At 35.9% G+C, this 23,153-nt stretch overlaps 1 protein-coding gene and 1 pseudogene across 2 annotated transcripts; one reads left to right on the top strand and one right to left on the bottom strand.

Annotated features, from left to right (window-relative positions):
- Positions 1–2,428: 2,428 nt before the first annotated feature.
- Positions 2,429–11,073, bottom strand: LOC143613602 (NAD-dependent protein deacetylase SRT1-like). The gene is made up of 14 exons (XM_077087268.1): positions 10,793–11,073; positions 7,586–7,615; positions 7,375–7,467; positions 7,028–7,147; positions 6,179–6,279; positions 5,918–6,026; positions 5,677–5,756; positions 5,493–5,571; positions 5,345–5,398; positions 5,146–5,242; positions 4,454–4,536; positions 3,817–3,881; positions 3,176–3,281; positions 2,429–3,103 (listed from the first exon to the last, which is right to left on the bottom strand). Exons 1-14 carry the CDS (start codon positions 10,889–10,891, stop codon positions 2,798–2,800), a joined length of 1,422 nt encoding a protein of 473 aa, XP_076943383.1. The 5' UTR covers positions 10,892–11,073; the 3' UTR covers positions 2,429–2,797.
- A 7,297-nt stretch (positions 11,074–18,370) lies between these two features.
- LOC143613598 (nudix hydrolase 2-like) lies at positions 18,371–22,891 on the top strand (annotated as a pseudogene). Its single transcript, XR_013150145.1, has 8 exons — positions 18,371–18,583; positions 19,099–19,163; positions 19,996–20,133; positions 20,532–20,609; positions 20,691–20,741; positions 21,551–21,586; positions 21,668–21,776; positions 22,649–22,891. The product of XR_013150145.1 is annotated as a nudix hydrolase 2-like (transcript).
- The last annotated feature ends 262 nt before the right edge of the window (positions 22,892–23,153 follow it).

The following is a 23,153-nucleotide window of genomic DNA, read 5'->3' as shown; positions in this document are numbered from 1 at the left end:
GAATAGCCAAAGCTATCAGTAGGGTCTGGGAGCGTAGGATGCAGGCAAACCAGGTTGCTTCCAACGAGACCCCAGCTCTAGAAAAAACAACATAATAGTAAAACAAATAAAAATATAAAATAATTAAATAAACACAAAACTTTTGTTCATGCTTCGTTCTTTTAATAAACGGACGAACATAAACGAACTTCCAACCGAATGTTCACTGAACGGTTCACGAACAGTTCACTGAATGTTCAGTTGGTTTGTTGATTTATTTATTATTATTTTTTTTTGGTAGATCATTTCAAACCAGTTCTGGAACAGTTGGAAAAGTTAGTGAATGCTTTAGATGCCATTCTGTTTGAACAACATTGGCTCGGGAGTGAAATCGAACGGCAGGCGTTAAGTATGATCTCTTAAACTCTCTTAACAGTATAATAAACTGTTATGCAGTGAAACTGGGACACTGTTATATAATCTCTTTTAATGGCTTGTCCTATGGGCATTTTTGGAATTTTACCTGTTGGGAGTAGAGGTGTAAAAAACCGCTTTTTTTTTCCTAAACCGAATCTGTTTGGGTTTAAAATCGGTTTGGGTTTAAAATCGGTTTCACCCAAACCGCCAGTTTCAGGACTAGTTCCCCCTTAAGATCTACCAAACCAGTTTTAAAACCGAACCGGCCTGAAAAAAACCGGGTAAAACCGGACCGAACCGGTGACCAGGCCGGTTTATCTTGCTTTTAAACCGGTTTATAAACCGAACCGGTTTGAGTCAAACCGGTTTTCACCAGTCGTTGACCAAACCGATCCGGTTTATAAAACGGTTCGGTTCGGGTTTAAAACCGGTTTTGTACACCTCTAGTCCAAACCGGTTTGGCTCAAACCAGTTCGGTTTAGAAACTGTTTTAGGAGCAAGAAAGGTCGAATTGGTCCAACTCGATTCGGTTGGGTTTAGAACCGGTTTGGTAGTCCAGAAGGGGAACCGCTCCCAAAACCGACATGATGGGTTGGTTTGGGTGAAACCGATTTTCTTGTCAAACCGGTTCGGTTCGGTTTGCAGTGAACCGATCCCAAACCGGTTTTTTTTTACATCTCAAGTTGGGAGTTGGGACCAGGCTATCAGCCTTTTTTTGGCTTCCTGCTAGACTGGGCCTAGAAGAGGCCCCGGCTAATACTATGGCCCAAATTGGGTTTTCGGTTAGCTAGGACCGGGCCCAATCATATTTGGGACTTTCCGGTCCCGAGCCCATTTGCGCATCTCTAAAACGTACGATAAAGGCAACTTTTTAGTGGCAAAACGGTCACTTATTCTCGTTGATTTGACCGCCTTTGACTTGTAGTAAACGAAGGGATGAGTAGAAGAGCCACGCACAAAGCAGTTGTGGAATCGGCTGCTCTGGTCGGTGCAAGCGTGTTGCAGGTGTACCTCCTCATACGTCTGTTTAATCGCAAGATTAGGTTGTCCAAAGTTTAATGTAGATGACATGTTTATCATCTTTTAATGTGTTACAACTTTTGTTATATGACCTTTTAATATACAGTTATACACCAAATTTGCACTTAAATGTGCAGTTTGAAAGAAGTATGACACACTATTGATGATTTTATATTAAATGAATGGTTAAATGCAAATTAAATTATTTAACTTTAATTTTTATGTGTATTGTAATTATATAAGTTTTATTGTTTAATATAAGATATATTTATTTTTGTGATTTTAGGACTTTTAAAAGCCACAATACATTAAGAATAATATTTAACTGGTCTCAGAAGTGGACCAGTCGGGCCAAGAACTTGCTATATAACCGGTCTGGTTTACCATTTTCAAAATGCTTTTTCTGATTGGCAAATCAGACCGGTCTTTGGAACGGATTTTCAGAATTTTTTTTTCAAATCTCATTTAATACAAGCTCTATACTTTGCAACTAAAAGATAAAATGATTATTTATTATGTTTTAAATTAGTAATATATAACTTTTTTTAGAACTTAAAAAATATATATAGGAAGGCTGGAATGCCAAATGCCAAGAGGCGTCTATTATTGAATTCACCCGACCCACCCGACAACACCCGTTTTGGGAATGTGAACGCCCAGTGCCAAAGTCACTAAATGGGTAAGTCGCCAATCCTTAAAACAGACTATTGGTTTATGAGCAATCACAAACCACAGAGACGAAAATGGTCATTAACTCTTTTTGATTTTTAAAACTAAGTGCAACATTGCGAGTGACAAAGGGCCAACTGGACACAAATATTTTACTAGAGGTTTACTACTATTGTGTGATTCCTGTCGAAGCATATACTCGAGGGGTGGATACAAGGCGGATGATTTGAAATTTAAAGCAGACTCTACATTCATTAGATAGAGAAAATGACTATGATTTTGCGATCCCTGTCGAACTTATTCAAAGAGAACTCAGATCGAATCAGTAATATATGAAATCATCCGGTTTTTGACATTGATCCAACCACTGAACTGGTAAGGCGACCGGTTTGATAGACCAGGCCGATTATAAAACCGTTGATCGGAATGGGAATGCTTTGTTTTTATACTTTCCCGCTTATAAAAACTCGAGTTTGTCCATTGTGTATGAGACCAAAACAATTCTGAACCAAACCGAAACCGTACACATTTTTTTTTCCATCCAATAGTTCATATTTACTAGTTCCCGGTCAGCTTGGTCCGTCCCATCCAGTTTCGACCGTAGTTCGGGTGACACCAACCAAACATCACACATGGCTACATTCTATAACAGTCTACCAAAAACAAGGATTTATGTATGTACACCGTCTAAAAAACAAACCACTTGTCGGGTCTATAACTTATCATGCCTATATTGCCCTTTGGGGAGCTTGCGAGCTGCTTCCGTTTCGTTCTTACCGTCTTTTCTTCTTTTCAGTGAGCATTTGCCTAAAGAACCAGCCCCAGACGTTCTAACCGTAATTTCATCGTACCATATAACATTAGTCGCAATGGCACGGATTATAACTTCACTTTTTGGCGAGGATATCATTTTTCTCTCGATAATTGAATTCTGCCCGCAAGATGAGCTTTTAATAGCTTTAGATTTCAATTTTCCAAAAACGTATTCTTCATCATGTTTTAATTCGTCTCTTGATGTCTGCATATGAATTATAATGAATAAAATTAAATAAAAAAAATTATGTGTGGAATGAAATGAAAATACCCGTACATGAAAATCGATAGGGATCTTCATTCTGCTGCACGAGCATCCACAGCCTTCACTGAAGTTAACTTTTAAGATAACATCAAATGGTTCGATTTTACAAACGGTTCTCCTGAATTTTGACAAATTTAGACATGAACTTAGTACGACAGTTACGAGTTATCTTTAGCATTATATATAGGGTTAATTTAGCATACAATACCAATGTACATAAAATACATTGACTGACACTGGAATCTAGAGGCGGCAAATTGTGTGATTCGGGCAGGTTGGGTAACGGTTCGTAAGGGGTTCAGGTCAGAACAGGTATCATTAATACGGGTCAGAACAAATCAGGTTATTCTTGATGTTCATAAATAGTTAATGTATCAAATGAATAAAATAGTAATATAAAACTTCTGGATTAATCAATTTAAGAGGTGGTAAATTGCAATCATTTTGACCCACTCAATACGTTCCATCTTTAACCGATTTTTAAAAGCTTATATCTTTGACCCATGCGAATCAAAAAAATAACCCAAATCAACTCATTTATGGGTCAATGAGTTAAAATCGCCACCTCTAAAAGTAGGATCTATAAGACAGTAACATTTGGCCATGTTCCTATGCACAGTAAACATACATTGTAACACTGTATTGAGTTTTACCTTTTAAGCTGAAAAGGATGCTTATCTAGAACAACCTCCTTCATTGTGTGGTCTGAAAACGATACCTAAAATGCAATATTTCAAGTGACAAGTCAGCAAACCACAAAGTCACTAGAACTCAACCAGAAAGCAGATTACACCATTGATATAATCCGAACAATATCATGTGTTTGTTATTAAAAGTTTGCTCTTAACTCATACAACCTCCTAAATTGTTTTTATCCAAAAATTTATATAAGCTTTTGTAGTAACACTGTTTTTCCAATCGTAATTAACATATCAGTTATCTTTCAAACGGATCATCCAATCATATCTTTATTATCTTTCATAGATAACTAATGTGTTAATTGTGATTATAAAAACAATATTATTATATCTAAATTTTTGAATAATTATTTGGAAAGTTGTATGCATTTACAGTAGACTCTGGGCAACTTTAACCTGTTCACCTTTTAACAAAAAGATTTCTTGACCCTTTTTCAGTTTAAACAGATATTAGTTTAAACAACCCAAATCAACCCAATCGCTAGTAAATTCGATAAAAGTTAAAACCACCACCTCTAGACCAAATATGGATGAATTAATTAAGGAATTATCATAAATAATCACAACAATATAAATTTCAAAGCTGACTCACCTCAACAGACTTCACGAATGGAAGCAGAGCCCTCTTATCATGTGCACTTGCTATCCGGAGTGTCCAGTTGACATATCGCTGATCTGTAAACCAAAAAAATGGATATGAGTGAACTATACATGAATGTAAAGAATCATTCAAATATGTTTCTTAGTATGTATATTAATTTCATATTTTACCATCTATGCAGTTAATATCGGTGATATATCGCCAATATCGGTTATCTGACCCCTGATAATATATCAGTGCAAAATATCATTCCCGATATTATCGGCGATAATGACCAATATATCGCCGGTATTTTGCTTCTTATATATCGTTTGTCTTGCCGATATTATCGGTTGAGATTATTTGGCCAGTTGGGACGAGTAAAAAAGAGAAAGGAACTTGCCGGAGTGATTACCATTTTCTTATACGAACTATGACTAGACATGACCATGCCTAGGAAAAGATAAGTACTTCCTTTATTTTTATATTTTAATAAACATATATTAATTATAAATTTATATTTACCATTTTAATGTCAAATCCATATCTGAATATATATCTACTAGCGAGTATTTGAAATAAAAGAAACTAAGAAACCTCAAACTAAATTATAATATATACATTTAAATTTGAAAACTGATTGACTAACAATAATAATTTTAAGGAACTTAAGTTATTATAAATTAAAAACGAAAGGAAATTACCTAAACTCATTGCCTGGGTAAAAATGGTTTGAAGAAGATCTATTCTGACAAAAGGGCGAATTCGTAAATTGAGAATGTCCATGACTCCACCAATCACCTGCACCAAGTGATATTTTACAACTAAAAGTACGAACTATGAAGATTTCAGTTTTTTTCAAAAATGACTCTGAATTTTCTTTTTAATACTTTCATACAGCACCTCGTCTACAAATCCATTGATTACTAGACTTGCTTTCTTGTCTTTTGGAGTTTTCTGCAGAAAATGTGAAAATAAAACAAAATAGAAATAAGAATAAAATAACATTAAATTCTGAAACTACTCATACAAAAGCGAAATCTTGAAATACCTGAAGATTCACAATAACAAACTTGCCACCACCACTGAGACACCTCAAAGGCAAATTGCATGCAGGAGTTATTTGTAAACTGAAAAGGGTAGAAATTACTAATACGCCCACAAAGGATTCATATTTTTGCATTCCAACCAATTATACCCCATAAAACCCAAGTAATAAATGCGTAAATAGTTACCTGGTGCCGAGACATAAAACAACATCAGCCCTTTCACAGTGCACCTCAGCTGGATTCATTTCTTCGAAGGGCAGAGCATCCTGCAAAAGAACACAGAGCATTGATCATGAGCTTCAACCAAAACTAATGTTTATTTAGTTATCACTTCAAAGCCTAACCTAATAAACCCAAGATCAAATAGAGAGCAAATAACATGACAATCAGATAAACTATTGTTTTAAGTAGAAGCAACAAATAATACCTCCCAATCAAGAACCGTGTCCTTAAGTTTAGCATCACAGTCAACATTGGAGCACCTACGTGGTGTCTCCTTTAATCCAACAGATTCAACCTCAAAGTCCCGAAAATACCTTCACATGTCAAAATGATAAAAGTGATTTCTGAGAAAATCAGTTTACAAAAATTTTAAAGAATGAAGTGTATAATGTGTGGCTTGAACAAATAGTAAAATACTGGAAACCAAAAAACAATGTTTTTCTTAACATATTAGGATGGCACTTACTCGTTACCACACGATGTGCATTTTTCCATGAAGGAATTTCCATGCAATTCTGAAAGTTTTTCCCTAGGTATTCCAGATCGAAGATGGAGGCCATCAATGTTCTGTAATTTAACAGCAGTAGCATATTTGGTGGGTCAGGTTGGATGAGGTTATATTCATAACAGTGTGTGTGATTACATATTGTGCAAAACTGCATTTTCTTTTCCTGCTAGCATAAATACTAGTTATAGATAGACATGTAAACTGCACATTGATATGAAAGCGAAATCTTAAAACCAGTGTTGACACAAGCAAAGCAAATTATAAATAGCGGGCTTAACAACAGAATTATGCAATTACATAAGCCTAACAATAGTAATGTTTGGATGCACTTTTGTAACTTGTATTAATAGATATTAAGTTATTTAAGTGTTTGCAAATCCTAATAATTTAGATAACTAACAAATAAAATAACCAAAAGGACATTCTTTTATATTCTTAACAGTACAATAGCTTATTTGTTAACTGTATACTATTTTAATAAATTATCTGTTAGTCTACTTATTAAAAACTAGCATCTAAAATTTCAACAAACATCCATTTTTATCGTATTAACAAGTACTTTCAATTTCCCTCAAATAAGCAGTTTTATTGCAGTTGATATGAAATTCAAGGTCAAAGCTGACTTTGACCCCTAAATTATCAGATGATCACAATCAGAGACCTTATCCAAACACTTAATTAATGTGACTTCCAGCTGCAGTAATCAGATAATCAGTTTCATATATCGCACATCCAGTCACCCCCTTAAAATACAATAAAATGGTAGTAGGCTAGATTGCAGTTAGAGAAGGGATTAACGACTCATACTTGACTAATAACAAACTTAAGAATGCCAGCCCTCTCTAGCTCAACCAAAGCCATGTGGGTCCTACTTGGCATTGCACGATGAAATGGTAGTGAGGCTTCTGGCAAAGCATTGCCTCCCCGCTGCATTGAGCAAAAAAGGTGAAGATTAATAGTTTTTTAATTTTCTTCAAAATTGAAAGGCAACTAATTAGAGGTCATTTATAAATCCACTAATTCCTATTGTAATAGTATGTAGCAAGATAATACATTCGCAATATATGCTAAATTTTGTTAGTATATAAATATTAAAAAAGACAATGTTTGTGCAAGTATAACATAACATGAAGGAGGAAATCTTAGTAATATACCTGAAGTGTCCAAATTCCTGTGGGCCCACGAAAATCGGGTATACCACAAGAGGTTGATATCCCAGCTCCGGTAAACACAACTAAATGCTTACTCTGCAAGTGATATAAAAACATGATAAAGTTTAGTTGAAATTTGAAAGAAAGCTTATAGAGTTATAGTCTTATACACCATAAGTGAAACATAAAATATCAAGGGAAGTTGGGAGCAAACCTTACGAATAATCTTGGTAAGCCGTTCAATCTGTGGATACAACAAAGCCAATATGTGAGTGTTAATAGCAAGCATATCAAAAGAATTTTACATTATTACTTCACAACTGTCCAAGAATCATCAGAATCAATTGCGTCAATGTCACAGTTTCTTTTTCTGATACAACCTCAATCAAATAAGCTATTTAAGACCCTTGCATAAAATATGACTGATCATTAAACCTAAAAAATGCATAAACAACAATGATCCCTAAAACATTTCATTCAATCAAACTTGATCATGAAAACACCAATGCAGAACTCACTGGAGTTATATTTTAGTGACACTGAGTGAGGTATCTACAAGTAATGCAGATTAAACTAAAAAATCATTACAGATTAAGCTTGATGGCTTCGAATTTGTTAATATTAATGTCAATTGTAGTTGTAACGGTTACAATTTCAAGTTCAGTCAGTCTGTATTGAATAAGCTTTTTTAGACCCTTGCATGGTTGCACTCAGTTCATAGTTGTAAAATATAACTGATTTCGACCATTAAACCTTTAATACACATAACAACAATGATCACTTGATCAGAGAAACACAATGCAGAACTCACTGGAGGTATATTTTAGTAACCCTAGGTGAGGCCTCTACAAACAACACGGATCAAACTAAAAAGCATCACAAATTAAGCCTGCTGCAATTGATTCTGATGATAATAACACCAATTTTCGTTGCAGCAGTTAAAATTTATGTTCCATCAGTCTGTATCAGGTGAGCTTTTCCAGACCATGGTGTTGAGTGCAATTAATTCAAAACTTAAATCAATCCTAAACACTCATCACAAACTGAACTCAAACATCAATGCGCATACTAATTTCCATCTTCTTCAATAAGTTAACATACAATAAACTACAAATACAAAGCCTAAGCAACTTAATTAAGCAAATCAATCAATTACAAAACAACACAGTAGCAAAAACATTGATGAGTTATTAAAACATCAATGCACATAGGCACATACTATATTCATCTTCTTCAACAATTAATCTCACAATAAAGTGTAACTGCAAAACCTAAGCAACTTAATTGAGCAAATTAAAGCATCACAGTATCAAAAACAGTTAATCGACAGCATAACGCGTAATCGGATCATATCAATGAGAAATTATCATCAATGCACATACTAATTTCATCCACTTCAACAGAAAAACCTAAGCAACTTAATTAAGCAAATAAATCAACTACGAAGCATCACAGTAGCAAAAAACAGTTAATCAACAGCTAAACGCGTAACCGCATCATATCAATGAGAAATTAACATCAATGCACATACTAATTCTCTTCCAACAGAAAAACCTAAGCAACTTAATTAAGCAAATCAATCAACTACGAAGCATCACAGTAGCAAAAAAAAGTTAATCGAGAGAAAGAAGCGTAACCACATCATATCAATGAGGAATTAGCACCAATGCGCATACTAAGTTTCATCTTCTTCAACAAGTAATCTCACAATAAAACATAACCTAAGCAACTTAATTAAGTAAATCAATCAATTACAAAGCATCTCAATATCAAAAAACAGTTAATTGACAGCAAAACGCGTAACCACGTCATACTAATGAGGAATTAACATCAATGCACATACTAATATTCATCTTCTTCAACAATTAATCTCACAATAAAGTTTAACTGCAAAACCTAAGAAACTTAATTAAGCAAATCAATAATTACGAAGCATCACAGTAATCAATGCACATACTAATATTCATCTTCTTCAACAATTAATCTCACAATAAAGTTTAACTGCAAAATCTAAGAAACTTAATTAAGCAAATCAATCAATTACGAAGCATCACAGTAGCAAAATCAGCTAATCGGGAGCAAAACACGTAACCACATCATATCAATCAGAAATTAACATCAATGCACATACTAATTTCATCTTCTTCAACACGTAACATCACAATAAACAAAACCTAAGCAACCTAATTAAGTAAATAAATCAATTTCAAAGAATCACAGTAGCAAAAACAGCTATGAGTTATTAAAACATCAATGCACATACTAATAATCATCTTCTTCAACAAGTAATCTCACAATAAACTTCTAACACAAAACTTAAGCAACTTAATCAAGCAAATCAATCAATTACAAAGCATCACAGTATCAAAAGACAGCTAGTCGAGAGCTAAACGCGTAACGCATCATATCAATGAGGAATTAACATCAATGCACATACTAATTCTCTTCAACAGAAAAACCTAAGCAACTTAATTAAGCAAATAAAAGCATCACAGTATCAGAAACAGTTAATCGAGAGCAAAACGCGTAACCACATCATATCAATGAGGAATTAACATCAATGCACATACGAATTCTCTTCAACAGCAAAACCTAAGCAACTTAATTAACCAAATCAAAGCATCACAGTATCAATGCACATACTAATATTCATCTTCTTCAACAATTAACCTCACAATAAACTTCAACAGCAAAACCTAAGCAACTTAATTAAGCAAATCAAAGCATCACAGTATCAGAAACAGTTAATCGAGAGCAAAACGCATAACCGCATCATATCAATGACAAAAATAACATCAATGCACATACTAATTCTCTTCAACAGCAAAACCTAAGCAACTTAATTAAGCAAATTAAAGCATCACAGTATCAAAAAACAGTTAATCGAGAGCATAATGTGTAAGCTAATCATATCAATGAGGAATTAACACTAATGCACATCCTAATTCTCTTCAACAGCGAAACCTAAGAAACTTAATTAACCACATCAAAGCATGACAGTAGCAAAAACAGTTAACCGACAGCAAAACGCATAACCGCATCAATGCACATACTAATTCTCTTCAACAGCAAAACCTAAGCAACTTAATCAAGCAAATCAAACAATTACGAAGCATCACAGTAGCATAAACAGTTAATCGAGAGCAAAAAGCGTAACCGCATCATATCAATGACAAAATAAACATCAATGCACATACTAATTCTCTTCAACAGCAAAACCTAAGCAACTTAATCAAGCAAATCAATCAATTACCAAGCATCACAGTATCAATGCACATACTAATATTCATCTTCTTCAACAATTAATCTCACAATAAACTTCAACTACAAAACCTAAGCAACTTAATTAAGCAAATTATATCATCACAGCAGCAAAATCAGTTAATCAACAGCATAATGTGTAAGCGAATAATCGGTAAACCTTATCACGTAATATGTGAGGCGGATCATGGATTTCAGTCATGCCGACATTGCCGACGTCTTCTATGTACGATAGCTTCTCTGCATAACCTAGAGACATGGCCGATTGATTCACTGAGAGAGAAGCTTCAATTGAAACGACTGTGTGTGTGTTAATGGAGTATCACACAGTTTGTGTGTTTGTTTGTTTGTTTGTTACGGGTGTGTGTACACTGAAGAACCCCAATGGTGGATACAGAAAACGTGCAGACGACTACAGAGGTTTATTTGCTTGGTTCGTTTTGACTTACGAGTGCTCGAGCTCGAGTCGTTTTTTTAAGCGCGGGATTAGGGTTGGCTCGTTTGGTGTTAAGTTAATGCATGGCTAGCTCGGCTCATAAGTTGTTTATTTAAGCTCGGGATCGGGTTTGGTTCGTTTAGTGTTAACTTAAGATGGAACTACGTATCATTTGGATCATTTTCATTAATTGTTGTAATAAGCAAGAGAGTGATTACGCCGAAACAGAAGGCGGGCGGGCAACAAGTTGTGTTGCTATCCCTTTTTGAATTGCAACTTAATAAGGTAACACTTAAGAGTTGTAACATCCCGAAATTTCTAAAGTAATATTTATTATATTATTTTGTCGGGTGAAATAAACGAGTTAGTGGAACGATAATAATAATAGCAAAATATGAAGACTTAGTAGGATAATTAGATGGGATTAGATATGGACCAAAAGGAAATATGGGCATTCGGTCCATGGGCTTAAGGGAGTATAAATACCCCCTTAAACCCCAATCCTTTCCATTCCATCCATTTATCCATCCTAATCTCTACACACTCCAAAACACACACAACCCGAACCAAGATCCAAAGGCGAGGACCCGAGCTCGTTGGTGCTAGATCGTCGTGACGAACCAAAGCAACAAGACCAGCTCGTGTTCGTAGTTCGACTCATTTACGGTACGTTTATATCGAGAACTTGTTCGTTTAGGTTTGGATTAGTATAGAAATGATAGATCTGTGTTTGTATGGTAAAAACGAATCCAACAAAGCTAAACTTACTGAAAATGGATATGATTTGATGGGTTAATCGATTGATAAAAGAACCCGTAACCTATATGCCTAAATCGCACCCTTTAAACATCGATGTTAGGTCGATTTGATGGTTGGGGTTTGTAGGCGCTGGTCAGACGATTCCGTGGATACCTAAATCGAGTTATTTGGTTAAGAAACGAAGATGATTAAGGGATTTAAGGACGAACAGTACCTGCAGCTGGACAACTTCGCCTGCAAGCTAAGTTCGCCTGATGAACTTCGCCTGCAAAGCTAAGTTCGCCTGATGACAACTTCGCCTACGGCCAAGTTCGCCTAACTGGTAACTTCGCCTAAGGCCAAGTTCGCCTAATTGGTAACTTCGCCTAAGGCCAAGTTCGCCTAACTGATAACTTCGCCTACGGCCAAGTTCGCCTGACTGATAACTTCGCCTAAAGCCAAGTTCGCTTAAGGTTTAACTTCGCCTAAAGTTAAGTTCGATTAGAAAATAAATTAAAAACGATAAGTAAAAGTAAGCTAATACTAGGCCACCAGATTAAATCAGGCGAGTATTGATACGTGTAACTTATACAGTCAGCCGAGCTCAGTTAAAGAAGGGATTTACAACTATCGGAGGAAGAAGCAGAGTTCAGGTGAGTTTCTAGCCCCATTCATTGTTATGTTTTCGGGGCTGTGTGCATACTCGATGTGTTGTTAATACATTTATCCTAAGTGATAAGTGTATGCCATATGTGATATATGTGATGGATATGAATGATTGCTTGTCGGTACGCGAACGATCTTCGGATATATTGCGCGTACTGTCAGGTTAAAAATAAATGTACGAATATTATATATCGAAGATGTATGAACATTACAAATGAATACTTGTCGGGGCGTGAACAATCTTCGGATATTGCACGTATCGACAAGGGGTATGGTTGTTAAATGAATGATGTAAAGAACGCCTAGAGTGTTCTTATGCTATAATGTAATTATTGTATGTGTGAAGTATGTGTATACAGGTACACGAATGGTATGTGAGTTCTACGTTCGACATAGTAAGTTAGGATGGCAAATCCCTCTAGCTTTTGTCGGACATAGACTCGGCTGGTGATGGCGTAGTTAAGGACTGCGGGCCTTATACGTAATGTAGATGATAGATGTAAACGTAGATAGGGACGGTGGGCCTTATACGTGTTACAGATAATAGACGACAACGTAGTTAAGGACTGCGGGCCTTATACGTAATGTAGATGATAGATGTAAACGTAGATAGGGACGGTGGGCCTTATACGTGTTACAGATAATAGACGACAACGTAGTTAAGGACTGCGGGCCTTATACGTAATGTAGATGATAGATGTAAACGTAGATAGGGACGGTGGGCCTTATACGTGTTACAGATAATAGACGACAACGTAGTTAAGGACTGCGGGCCTTATACGTAAAGTAGATGATAGATGTAAACGTAGATAGGGACGGTGGGCCTTATACGTGTTACAGATAATAGACGACAACGTAGTTAAGGACTGCGGACCTTATACGTATTATAGATAGGCATCAGCATAGGAAAGGACTGTGGACCTTATACGTGCTGTATTTGTATTGTGGTAGCATAGGGGAGGACTGCGGACCTCGTACGTGCTATGGTTTAGGTTGCAACATAGGGAAGGACTGTGGACCTTGTACGTGTTGTGGATGTAGGATGGCATAGGAAAGGACTGTGGACCTTATACGTGCTGTATTTGTATTGTGGTAGCATAGGGGAGGACTGCGGACCTCGTACGTGCTATGGTTTAGGTTGCAACATAGGGAAGGACTGTGGACCTTGTACGTGTTGTGGATGTAGGATGGCATAGGAAAGGACTGTGGACCTTATACGTGCTGTATTTGTATTGTGGTAGCATAGGGGAGGACTGCGGACCTCGTACGTGCTATGTTTTAGGTTGCAACATAGGGAAGGACTGTGGACCTTGTACGTGTTGTGGATGTAGGATGGTATAGGGAAGGACTGCGGACCTTGCACGTACCATAAATGGTGAACATAGGTAAGGACTGCGGACCTTTTACGTGTTCACGACCTTGAGTACAGGTATAGACGGCGGACTATGAACGTACTCTCGGTAGACTGAGGTTAGTGATTGTAGATATGTATGTATGTATGGTAGTAAGTATGTATGTAGAACAGAAGGGTAACTAGTTAGGTATGGATATGTATCTTCGGCTATGTATGTATGTGTATGTATTGTATGGCGTCCGATTAACTAGAACTCACTCAGCGTAGCTGACTTTTAGTATGCACGCAGGTGAGTAGAATGAGACAACTAGCTTGAGCGGGCAAATGGTGGGCGAATAGGAGACTGGCATCTGAAGACTCAAGATGTTTTAATGTAATTGACGTTTATTTTGAAAGACAAGAATGTTTAATTAAGGCAAGTTTTGGATTGCTGTAACGTTTCATGAAAGTTTTTATATTCCGCGAAAGTTTTAATGAACTCTGATTTGTAAGAACTGTGTTTATGAGTAAATCCGACGCTAAAGTAGGGCTACCGGGTTCGGGGCCTTACAAGAGTGCATAAGATTCGTTAAGGCATGATGAGCATAAAAGAGCTTTCCGAACAAGGCTTGAGCTCGGGCTCGTAACTAAATGAGTTTTACTTAAGATTTGGGCTCGGCTAGAGCTTGATAAAGCTCGGGTTGTTTCGAGTTTGTTTTATTGATTTGAGCTCAAGTACCTCGCGAGCAGCTCGACTTGGTTCGTTTAAAGTTAAATGAATGAACACAAACATGCCCTTCGTTCGATTCATTTAGATGCCTAGTTTTGACTTATGAGGGCTCAAACTCGGATTGTTCTCAAAAATTTTTCTAAAGATAGAGCTTGGCTCATAAGTGTTTTTTAAGCTCGGGATCGGGTTCGGCTCATTTGGTGTTGACTTAAAAATACACAAAGTTCGGTAAGACTTGATGAGCCTAAAAGAGTTTCATGTATAAGGCTTGAGCTCGGGCTCGTAACTAAATGAACTTTATTTAAGGCTTGGGCTCGGCTCGAGCTCGATGAAGCTCGGATTGTTTCGAGTGTTTTTCCGATCTGAGCTCGAGTAGCTCGCGAGCAGCTTGGCTCGGTTCGTTTGAAGTTAAATGAGCAAACACAAGCATGCCCTTGTTCGTGTTCGTTCAGTTTGTTCACATGTCTCGTTTTGACTTACGAGGGCTAGAGCTCAGCTTGTTTCCGATGTTTTTTCTAAAGCTCGAGCTCGGCTCATAAGTTGTTTTTAAGCTCAGGATCAGGTTCGCCTCGTATGGTGTTGACTTAATACATGGAAGTTCAAATTAGGTTAAAACTAAAAATATACAAGGTTCGTTAATGTTTTATGAGCATAAAAGGAATTCCCGTACGAGGCTTGAGTTTGGGCTCGTAACTAAATGAGCTTTATTTAAGGCTAGAGCTTGATAAAGCTCGGGTCGTTTCGAGTTTTGTATTGATTTGAGCTCGAGTATAGTAGCTTGGCTTGTTTGCATCCCTAGTTGTTTCTAAGCAGGGTCGTAAACGAATCGTACTTTGTGAACTGTTTGGTGAAAAGTTTGATTATGTTTGCTTGTCTAATAAATGAACAAGGGATTTTGTTCGATTAACTAGATGAACGAATACGAACAGAGGCATGCTCATTCGATTGGGTTTGTGAGAGTTCGATAATGTGTCCGTTAATGTTTATTCACTAAATGTTTTCAATACCTTTTAATATTTATGTCTGTTTATGTTCGTCCAAAACATGTTAATTACATACGTAGATTTTTGTAAATTATTTAAAACTCAAAATTGAAAAAAAATCTATTAATCAATTTAGTTTTTACAATATCATAAAATAACAATATAAGTGAGTTTAAGGGGTGGTTGGGATTCCTTATTTTTAGTTTTTTACATCCTTATATCAACTTTTAAGAATAATGTATTGTTTCGGATAATGTATTGTTTCGGTCGAATCCGAAGAAATAATACGGCTATTTTGAGAATTAGTTAATAAGTCTTTGGTTAGAATTGTAAAAGTTTAATAAAAAAGAGCTATTTTATGAATTAGTTTAACTTAATTTCATTTATGGCGATCGTAACATATGAAAACGCGTGTAGGATATACTTCGCAGCTTCATCTAGCTAGACTTATTGTTATATATCTTCTCCTTGTTTTTAACGTCCAACAGGTACTTACTTACTTCTCGCCTTTACTATTACCAATAGATAATAATATAGTATTTAATATTACGATTCGTGACGGCATGATAATTTACATCTGATTAAGTTTGTTTGGGAATCTAGACATATCATATTGAACTAGGCGGGTGCCCGCGCGATGCAGCGAGTGTTTGAACCTGTTAATCACGTACAAATATAAGTGCTTATGGTTCGGCTAAAACCTTAAAATCGTTTAAATCGGTCATTGGTTTGACTTCTTTTTTCTTTTTCTTTTTTACTTTCGAATTGTTGGTCAGTTTCAAATTTTTCAAAACGTAGTGAACGGTTGGTTCGCAGTTTATATTGGCAACCGGCCACATGAAACCAGAAAAGAATGTAAATTAACCTAATTGAAATATGATTCCTTTTGTAATCCTTGTTGTTATTATTTCACGTCCTAGATCTTCCATTAATATTTACCATTTATGTGGCTAAAATTATCATTTTTTATTTATGATCATCTCAAGTATCATATTATGTTGGTTTTTAGTTAAAATTGACGGTACATTTTATTTATTAATTATTTTAAACTAAATTTATTATTAAAGTATAAACTGTGAAACCAAACTGGAACCAGGCCGTTAGTAACGATTCGGTTTCAACTATCAATGGTTGAGTTTGGTTTTGGACGACGAAAAATTAGTATTAACGGTTGGACTCACAAGTATAACTTAAAAACCATCAAAACCGACACTGAACACCCATACGTAACATATTAATTTATTTAAAATGAAAAAAAAAAAATTACAACAATATCATATCCAAATTAAAGAGAATAAAATGCTCGTTTTTATGGTGCAATTTGTTTATAAAAATATTAACGTATGAAAGGCTATAGTCGTTTAAAAATCATGGGTGAGAAGTTACTTTACAAGTTAAGTTAAAAACATAATATGGTTAAAGATGAGGGACCAAACTTGTAAGTTGAATGGATTGTGTTTAAAAGACATGTTTACCCTTACTAACACATGTATCTCATGCTTTAAGTGTTGTAAATTACTTAAAAATCGGTGTCTTAATTTGCCCTCGTTTGGTGTATTATATATAGCATAGATATAGATAGGTGTGAGCAAAAACCGAATCATAACCGAAAACCGAAGTGTTAACTGAAAAACTTATTAACCATAACCAACAAAACCCGTCGGTTATGGTTAAGTGAACATGATTAACAGACCGTTTAGTTATGGTTATGGTTAATGTGTCTTTGTAAACCGAATTAACCAGGGCCGGCTCCGAAACGACGAAATTTTTTTTGGGTCAAAGGCGAAAAAATTTTCGGGCCTCAAGTAAAAGGAACATTTTTTTGGGTTTAAACAATTTAATTTTAAGTGAGCTTACTTAGCTATGATTTGAGTTGTGTAAAAAACTTGTGTATAAAAATAAACATAAAAATGTCTCAACTAAGACTAGAACCCACAACCTCTTGGTTAAAGGTTATACCTCTTTGCCACTAGACCAAGCTAGTGGTTATGAAATTATGTTGAAACATTGATTATACATAATATGTTTTTATAAAAATACATATAATTTTTTTTTTTTTTAAAAATTCGGGCCTAGCGGGGTGTCGGGCCTGTGGCCGTCGACTACCCCGCCACACCCCTAGGCCGGCCCTGGAATTAACCCAAACCGAGCCTTGTATGTATGTTTTTTTCTCTCAAATTTATACTTCTATTTTCATCTTTTGTACTCCATTTTTAGCTTAATATTTATAATTAATGTTGTAATTGTCTATAACCAAGCTTGGAACCGGCATATTTCAGCTTCGAAATTTTAATAATAAAAAAAATAAACAAATGTATAGGAAAGAAATAATTAAAAAAATACATTGGTCAGTTGACCAACCGAATGTTACCGATACTGACCATAAACGCCGGATAACCGGTCTTTGGTTAACTGACCGTTTGGTTATGGTTACGCAATTTTCCATAAGGTCGTTCTCTATGGTGGGGGGCATCTAAGCCCGTCCACAGTGCCACACCAACGCCACGTGAGCATTGGGGGGCTTCGATGCCCTTCTCCATAACGCCCCGCTGTGGTTTAAAGCCCCTTGGATGCCCCAATATACACACACATGTATGTATATGTGTGTGTATGAGAGGGAGACAAACACATGGCCCCACCACCACTTCCTTAGGCGCCCATCGTTGTGAACCCCCCCCCCCCCCCCCCCCCGAAAATAACCAAAAAAAAGGCGCCCCTCTGCGGTGTGCAGGGCTTCGAAGCCCCATGGGAGCCCCCAGTAGGCAATAGCGCCCATAACCGAAACCGACTTTGTACATCCCTACAGTATTGAGCAGGTCGAGTAAATATCTTATTGATAACTATATTTACCTTGTTGTTCATTAGCCCTTGGATTAAACCAACAACATTATATCGACTGCGATTTGATGGACCGAATGATAATTAAAGACGGAGTTGAAGAGGTCCAACTACTTCCTGCAGTCAATGATGATCATGGTGGTATAGTGGTAGAGCTAAATGAACATATGGACCCTGCAAATTTTCTCATTAGGCTTAAAACGTCAATGTCACGGTGGACACTGCAGGTTGTATTATGTCCCATTTTTTATTTATTTTTATGAAGCTTCAGTAGCTGTTCTATTCTATCGATAAGTTTGTAGATGATTGCATGCTTTTACTTATTATTATTATTATTATTATTATTATTATTATTATTATTATTCCCTATTTTATTTATTTTCATGAAGCCACAGTAGCTGTTTTTATAGCCACTTTTGCTTTGCCAAAAATCTATAAATTTGTAGATGGTTGCATAGTTTTTACTTATTTTATTATTATTATTATTATTATTATTATTATTATTTTTCTCTATTTTATTTATTTTCATGAAGCCACAGTAGTTGTTTTTATAGCCACTTTGCTTTGCCAAAAATCTACAAATTTGTAGATGGTTGCATAGTTTTTAGTTATTGTTATTGTTATTGTTATCTTATTATTGTTATTATTATGATGATTATTATTATGATTATGATTATGCTTACTGAGCGGTATGCTATAGACTTCCATTAATTCATTCTAATTTTAGAATGGTTTTATATAGGGCAAGAGGGGTGTTTGGATTAAACTGCCTATTCATCTTGTAAATCTTGTTGAACCGCAGTGAAGGTAACAGCCCACAAACATTTTTTTTGTTTTCTTTTTTGAGTTTTAAAAATACTTAAATGTATTTTTTTAAAAAGCTATATTATTACAATGATAATTAGGGATGTAAATGAACCGGATTGAACCGAACAAGCCTTGTTCATGTTCGTTCGTTAAGCTTTTTGACAAACGAACGGTTCACGAACACCTAACCGAACAATTTTTTTCTTTTGTGTTCGTGCATTAAGAAAATGAACTTGTTCGTGAATGGTTCACAAATCACAAACACAAACGAATGAACAGAAATGAATAGAAACAACGCTATATTTAATTTGGCTAACCAAGAATGGTTAGTGTCAACAGTTTCGTCGGGCTACCAATTTTGTGTTGATATTTTTTTCAACATTCATATTCATATGTTAATTTTACATATAATTAATCACATAATATATATTTTTGTTCTATAGTTAATAATTTTGCTTAAATCTATATGATAACATTAGAAAAGTCACTAAATTTTTTTAAAACTTTTAATGAAGAATCATAAACAAACAAACATTAACGAACATAAACAGACGTAAAGGAACACATCATCGAACGTTCACGAACACAACTGAACGAATGTGGCCTCTATTTGTTCATTTGGTTAATCGAACGAACTTTCTTGTTCATGTTCGGTCACTTATTAAACGAACAGACATAGACAAACTTCCCTCCGAACGTTCGGTTCGTTTTACAGCCCTTTTTCAGTGATAATCTATTTGTTTGAAATATAATGATTTAGGAGGTTTTATCTAACGGTTTCTTGAAGGGGATAACTGTTTACAGTTGCTGTAATGCTTTCTTTTTTTAACAGGAGGGTTTTTGTTATCATCATGCCGAACCCGATTACCTCATGCTTGTTAACTGGATTCCCGAAACAACAAATACAATCCCTGCAAATGCTACTCATAGAGTAGGTGTTGGTGCTGTTGTCTTGAACGATAAACGAGAGGTATATTAAGTTATTTACTAACCATCATGGTATTCGGCGCTACATGTGTATTGATCTAAGCAGTTAATGCGGAAAAATATAAAATATCGGCCGAGGCCGATATTTTTGAGATATCGGTGGGATATCAGTAATTTTAACATCATGCAGAATTTATATATATTTAACACTAACAATTGTAGCAAGTAGGAACTGATTAAGACTCAAAACACTAACATTAAACACTAAAAGTCGAAAATTAAGACTTAAAACACCGATATCGGGAATATCAGTGATATATCGGTCACATATCGCTGATATTATCGGTACCGATATTCTGACTTATATTTCACATGAGGATTGATAAACGAGATACCACCGAGATTGACTGCATAGGACATTTTGCCACCTTGTGTTTGTAGATTCTTGTTGTTCAAGAAAAGAACGGGAGATTGCGGGGAAGTGGTATCTGGAAGATTCCTACCGGAATTGTTGAAGAGGTATATGTTTCAGTTAATTATTATGCTAACAAAATTTGGTACATACTTTTTCCGAATAAACGTAGAAATTTATTTCTACAGGGGGAGGAGATTTCGGAAGGGGTAATTAGAGAAGTCAAAGAAGAGACGGGAGTAAGCTTTAATCTTTTGGTCTAGTTTCATGTCTTATGAATTATGATATATGTCAAAATATGTGATATTTATTAGGGTTATTGGATTTTAATAATCCCAACTTTGACCTATTGGCCGGGATTAATCCCAACTCAGGAAATGTTTACAGGCAGTCCCAACTTTGAACGTATTTTCCTCCAACGATCTCACACTAACCGAAAGCTAACCATGCTAGTTTTTGCTTTTTGATGGCGTGGACTACTTATGTGGCAAAAACATTTTGCCACATATACAGTCCACGTCATAAAAAAACTAACGGGGTTAACTTTCAGTTAGTATGGGATCGCTGGAGGAAAATATTTTCATAGTTAGGACTGTCTGTAAACATTTCCTGAGTTGGGATTAAATTTATGTCTTATGAATTATGATATATTTCAAAATATGTGATATTCATTAGGGTTATTGAATTTTAATAATCCCGACTTTGGTCTATTGGCCGGGATTAATCCTAACTCAGGAAATGTTTACAAGCAGTCCCAACTTTGAACGTATTTTCCTTCAACGATCTCACACTAAGCGAAAGCTAACCATGTTAGTTTTTGCTTTTTTGATGACGTGGACTGCATACAGTCCACATCATAAAAAAACTAACGGGGTTAACTTTCAGTTAGTATGGGATCGCCGGAGGAAAATACTTTCAAAGTTAGGACTGTCAGTAAACATTTCCCAAGTTGGGATTAATCCCGTCCAACAGGTCATAGTTGGGATTAGTAGCATCCAATTTCCCTATTTAGTAATATACATAACGCGTATGATGTAACTTGTTTCAGATAGATACAGAGTTTGTTGCAAGTACTAGCATTCAGGTATATTTTTTAAACGTGCCAATGGATTGGATATTGATCATGATCTGACCATTAACGGATGGATTTATTTACTTGTGGCAGGCAATGGCACAAGGTGTTTTTCGGGAAATCAGATTTGTTCTTCGTGTGCATGATGCGCGCATTATCGTTTGATATTGAGATTCAAGAACTAGAAATTGAGGCAGCCAAGGTAACTCGTTTGGCTTGTGTTAATTTTACACGTTAAATAACAAACTTGAGTTTTGACCCGTTTACTTATGAACTAGAAATCAGAGTTTGACCCATTTTCTAGGCCTGAACAATGGGTCGGGTGGTCAAAACGGGTTCTAAGCAAAATGAACTTGGGTCAATCTAGAAATCCGATTTTGACCCGTTTGCTTATGAACTAGTAAGTTTGGGTTGTGTTTTATCCTAAACGGGCCATATGGGTCTAAACGGACCATTTTGATAATCCCAACTAAAGGTTATTCGCTAATAATAATCCCAACCGAGTTTATAGCCACTGGCGGTCCCAAATTTAAAAAATTAACTCTCAATGCCAGTGGCGAAGCTTGGACATACACGTCGAGGGGGCCGGAGTCAATATGTATAAAAGAATTCATAGTCTAGAGGGGGGCATGCTCAAAATTTCGGTCGGAAACGGGTGAATTTACACCATGTATAAAAAATTTCTGCTGAAAAAGGATAAATTTACACTGCCGAACGAAAAACAGAGGCGGCCGGACTCAAAATTTCTGTTGGAAACGGGTAAATTTACACTATGTATAAAAATTTTCGGGCAAAAAAGGATAAATTTACACTGCCGAGCAAAAAACCGAGGGGGCCGGGCTCAAAATTTCAGTCGGAAACGGGTAAATTTACACTATGTTCAAATTTTTCGTCGAAAAAACGGAGGGGCCGGGCCACCCGTGGCCCCAAGTAAGCTTGCCCCTGCTCAATGCCCCCCCCCCCCCGTTAAAGAAAACTTAATGGCGTTAACTTTTTTCCGAATTTCAAACTGATTTTTAGGGCTTTTGATCAGAAGGATGATTCGATTCGATTGATATAAAACTTTTTTTTTAGTGGATGCCACTGGAGGAATTTGGAGCTCAACCTTCTGCTCAGGTAGAAGGAAGTCTAATGAGGTACATTTACAGGTTATGCAAAACAAAGGTAAATAAGGATTACACCGGGTTTTCTCCACAACCAGTAACCTCGTTTTTCAGTGATAAACCGAGTCACATTTATCTCAACACGCGAGATCTAAATTAATAAAATTTAAAAACTAAATATGCAGATCATTTATTCACTATTTATAGTTTGTTGTGACAATATTTGTATTCTTGCTTTGGCGCTCCGCATATTGTCGGTTAATGCTAATGTGGATTTTAAATTTTTAATCGATCATCACTCGAGCATTCTAAATGGGAGAGATTTTCTTGAGTTCGGGGTTGGATATTAGATTTTTTTTCACTGTCACTCTTTGAAAATGTTATGTGAATGTTGTCACTTGAGTATCGAATACGTATGTAACACATATAGACTCCCTCATGCTTTAGGCAGTTTTTAGAACTAGTCCGGAGCGGAC

Source organism: Bidens hawaiensis, unplaced genomic scaffold, assembly GCF_021521415.1.
Source record: "Bidens hawaiensis isolate Kalapana, Puna unplaced genomic scaffold, B.hawaiensis_p1.1 tig00037739_1, whole genome shotgun sequence".
Lineage (NCBI taxonomy): Eukaryota > Viridiplantae > Streptophyta > Magnoliopsida > Asterales > Asteraceae > Bidens > Bidens hawaiensis.
Note: the sequence above shows the minus strand (reverse complement) of the source record. Positions and strands in the feature narration are given on the sequence as shown.

Bases quoted from the DNA above. Each gene is read 5' to 3' on its own strand.
- LOC143613602 (XM_077087268.1), bottom strand. From the start codon at position 10,891: ATGTCTCTAGGTTATGCAGAGAAGCTATCGTACATAGAAGACGTCGGC. The intron at 7,468-7,585 runs GTTTGCTCCCAA...TATCACTTGCAG, and splicing joins TTACCAAGATTATTCGTAAG to AGTAAGCATTTAGTTGTGTT. The intron at 3,104-3,175 runs GTACGGGTATTT...ATTCATATGCAG, and splicing joins AGATCCCTATCGATTTTCAT to ACATCAAGAGACGAATTAAA.